The sequence below is a fragment of the Nematolebias whitei genome, chromosome 14 (genome assembly GCF_014905685.2).
Source record: "Nematolebias whitei isolate Nwh7 chromosome 14, NemWhi1, whole genome shotgun sequence".
In the NCBI taxonomy this organism is placed as follows: Eukaryota; Metazoa; Chordata; class Actinopteri; order Cyprinodontiformes; family Rivulidae; genus Nematolebias; species Nematolebias whitei.
In genome coordinates, this window is record NC_056511.1 from 42,490,723 (window position 1) to 42,494,786 (window position 4,064).

At 40.2% G+C, this 4,064-nt stretch overlaps 1 protein-coding gene across 1 annotated transcript in view; it reads right to left on the minus strand.

Annotated features, from left to right (window-relative positions):
• The window catches only part of LOC119420213 (4-hydroxyphenylpyruvate dioxygenase), a gene marked incomplete at its 5' end in the record, with an annotated part of 3,594 nt that extends 938 nt beyond the window's left edge, over window positions 1–2,656 (minus strand). The window contains 5 exon segments of the mRNA XM_037687600.1: window positions 930–1,046; window positions 1,118–1,240; window positions 1,334–1,405; window positions 1,560–1,722; window positions 2,579–2,656. Coding sequence (XP_037543528.1) covers window positions 930–1,046; window positions 1,118–1,240; window positions 1,334–1,405; window positions 1,560–1,722; window positions 2,579–2,656 — 553 coding nt within the window.
• Between the last annotated feature and the right edge of the window lie 1,408 nt (window positions 2,657–4,064).

A 4,064-nucleotide genomic window follows, 5' to 3' on the forward strand; every position in this document is an offset into this window, starting at 1 on the left:
ATTGCAAGCTAAATATTTAGGTCTGAGCTCCTAAATATTTAGCTTGCAAGTTAAATGTTAAGATCAGAGTTAAATATTTAGTTAGCAAATTAAGTATTCCATCCATCCATTATCTTTTACCCACTTCTTCCATTTTGGGTCATGGGGATCACTGGTGCCCATGTCCAGCAATCATTGTGCAAGGGGCGAGAGACACCTTGGACAGGTCTCCAGTCCATCACAGGGACACATAGAGACAAACGAGACTCACACCTAGAGACAATTTAGAGTTACCAGTCAGCCTAACATGCATGTTTTTGGTCTGTGGGAGGAAACCCACGCAGGCACGGAGAGAGCATGACCTGCTCAATGAGAGGCAGCAGCTCTTCCAGTTGAGCCACCGTGCTGCCTAGCAAATTAAATATTTATTTTGGAAATTGAATGTTTAGCTTATAAATTAAATGTTTAGTTTGGAAATTAAATATTGAGCTTGGACAATAAATTTATTTTGGAAATTGAATATTTAGCTTAGAAATTAAATGTTTAGTTTAGAAAATAAATATTTAGCTTGGAAATTAAATATTTAATTTACATCTAAATATTTAGTTTACTAACTAAATTTAGTTTACTAACTAAATATTTAACTTGCAAGTTAAGTATTTAGTTTGTAAACTAAATATTTACCTTGTAAATTAAATATTTAGTTGGGAACTATGACATTTATAAATGTATGACTAACATGGTGAAAATATGACTGGGGGGGTTAACTATTTTTTTTCTCATGAAAGGTTAAATAAACCAAAATACTGCTGTTAATTTTTGACTATGTAACTTTACAAACGGCGCCACATAGTCTTCAACACTCAAGAAGTCCTGGAAAGTGAACGCAGCAGAGATATCGCTCTCAGCGTAGCAACTCTACCCGCTGCACCACTATGCTGCTCACTTACGAAGTGGTTGTTCCTCTGAATGACCTCCAAGAACAGAGTTGGTCTGTCCTGCACAGGCTTGGTGAAGATTTGGAGCAGGTATCCCTCGTCGTCAAAATCAACTAAGATCTTCAGCTCCTACAGAAGGAAACGGATCACTGGTGTGTTCGTGCAGAAACAAAGAACAGACGGGATGAAACAGTCCCCACTTGCAGGCGCTTCAGGTCTTCCTTCACTGTGATTTTGGCCGTCTTGAGTTTCTCCTTCAGGGAGTCGTAATATGAGTCTGGGGCAGAAAGGAACTCCATCCCTCGTTCTCGCAGGTTTTTAATCTGTTCAATAGCAAAATGATAAAAAGTAAGGTCACTGTTTTGAAGAGTTTGGAGAAAATCAGATTATTTTTGGTTTAATCATAAAGGCCTTACAGATTCAATAATGTTTGACGTGTTGAGGGCGATGTGCTGAACTCCTGGCCCCCCGTTATAATCCACGTATTCCTGTGAACGCAGAGGTGCTGGACAATAAATGCACATCTTTCACCTACACCACTGCTCTCTGTAGTGTTTGTACAACACCTCTGAGTGCTGCTGACATCCAGGATGGAGAATCAAACTAATGAAAAGAGAAAGGCTGAAGGGAAATGATCCCCACCTGGATTTGTGACTTCTTTTTCCCCATGGCAGGTTCATTGATGGGCATCTTTATGGTCTCTTCATAGTTTGTCACCACAATGGACCTCAGCGCGCTGTACTGTGTGTGGATCTGCTTGTCATCTATTGACCAGAACCGGTGGAACATCAGACACTTCTGATACCTGACGTTTGAACACATCAACAGGAAACAGTCAAAAATTAACGAGTCCAATCTGAAGTAATGGTTTTAGACAGGGGCTGCAATTAGTCCCCCTCACACTGAGGCTCATTTAGTTTACTTTGTGTTTTTGCCTCATGTGACTGCTAGACCTGTACTTGCTGCCATACATGTCGCACCGCTGTATAAGTTGCATCAGTCCAAATATGTCTAATAAAGTAAAAAAAAAAACATTCAAAAAGTTGCATCGCCGTATAAGTTGCATGTATTATGCGTCACCACTGACAACCTGGAAACGTGCGCCGGTGTTGTGCCAAAAATCGATTGGCTGCCAAATGGCGGCCACGGGAACGTGCACGGGAGGACTTTAACAAGAATTTAACAAGACTAACACTTAAAAACAATGATTTGTTTGCTCAACATTATAGTAAAGGTGTGTCTCAGTTTAATTTTTTCTCAATATATTCACTTTAATGGTCAAATTAGCTTCATTTCTCCTGGGCGCTGCAGTGAAATGCAGCTGATTTGATGTTTACTCCAGGAGTTCAGGAGCGAGACGAAGGTGGCTTGGTATGGCAAGCCAAGTGTCTCATTAATAGCCACTTTTACCTATTAATGAGACACTTGGCTTGCCATAATGTTGAGGGCCCTCTAGTGGCGGAAAAAGGTATTGTTCAATATTTTCCATGTCAGAATGAATGAAATCATCAGATCTCAACTAAAAATTGGGTTATAAATATGGAGGGAAAAAACATATATTAATTGCTTTGGTGTATAAGTCCCAGGACTTGCAAATTTATCCAAAAATATGCAACTTATATGGCGAAAAATATGGTACATGCACTCCGCAGGAGTCTTACCAGTCTGACACTGGCACCATTTCATCGTCTGGTTGGTTTCCCACAATGTGATCGATGAACCTCAAGCCTGTGGGAGGACTACAGAGAAAAAAGATAAACACAATTCATGTGTGTTTAAATCAGATATAACTTTACCAGGTATAACTTTATCAATTGGTTTTGACAAATAAAGGTCTGAGTCCTGACTGCTGGTGGTCCCAAAGCTTTTAGCTTCCAACAAACAAAAGGAAAGTGACACAGGCTTACTATTTTAAATGTGCAAACTTTCCCAATAACCTTATTCAACAAGCACATAAGGACACAAACAGTCTTAACAACCACAAGGTGACATTTTGAATTCAACTGGTTTTACTCTGTGTGGGGATCTGCAAGACAGAGACGGCTGGCAACCACTGAGCAACAAACATTTGGCCACATCTCCCAGAAGACTCTAACACCCTGAAAACAGTTTCTGTGAAACCACACCAGAGATCCTTTAGTATTTGTTATAGGCTGTGGCTCATGGAGATCTATGGAAACCTCTGAGGGACAAAAAGTGTTTGTTGAGAGATAAACAGCAACCATGCCTTGTATGGAAACCACTGAAAGTTCATCGAGCAACCAATGGTAATCTCTGAGAGACCAGCTCCTGAAGATCACGCAGCGACAAAAAGAGCTCACTGCAAGACCACGGAGGAACCCTCGAGCGAGCTGAACGTTCACTGAACACCTCTCGTGTCTCAAAGTATGAGCGTATTCTGGGGCTCGTCCGTGTTAAAGAAGAAACATCTCATGAAGGTAAATAATCCAAGATGAGTAATGAAACGTTGATACATGCTTCTTTATTTATGGCAGATATTGTGTGCACGATTATAACAGGATTTATTTGATGACACAGTTGTTTATTGTCGAGCTAAAACAGTTGTTAAGGTTTTTCGGCTTGTACAGCCTGTATTAAACACCATCCAGTCAGATTTGTTCTGTCTCATACTTGTGCTAAACGCTGACAAAACCAAAGGGATGTTTTCAAACAGGAAGTCGATCCCAGCAGTCCTTCCCTCGAGTTTATCTTCAAATGTGGACCCTGTGTACACAATTTCGTTCCACCTCATGTACCATATGTGATGCGAATGACAATAAAGAAACTTTGAATCATTGTATCCCACTGAGTTTGTTGATTCCTATAAATATTTGGGTATCTTGGTCGACTCACATCTTTCTTTTAAGCTCCATGTGGAAAACTTGGTAAAGCAACTGGAAGTTAAACTGGGTTTCTTTTTCAGAAACAGATCCTGTCTAACTCTGAATGCTAGAAAACGCCTTGTATCTGTGTCTAAAAAAGTTAAATCTGGTCCTCTGGACATTCAAAAAAAAACCCCAAAACAAAGCAAAACAACAAAAAATGTAGAAACGTTTCGTCTCTCGTCCGAGAGACTTCTTCAGTCTGAGGTGCTGTTTTCAGCTCAGTCTCTTAAATAGCACCTTCTCAGGGTGGATCAACCAGTTT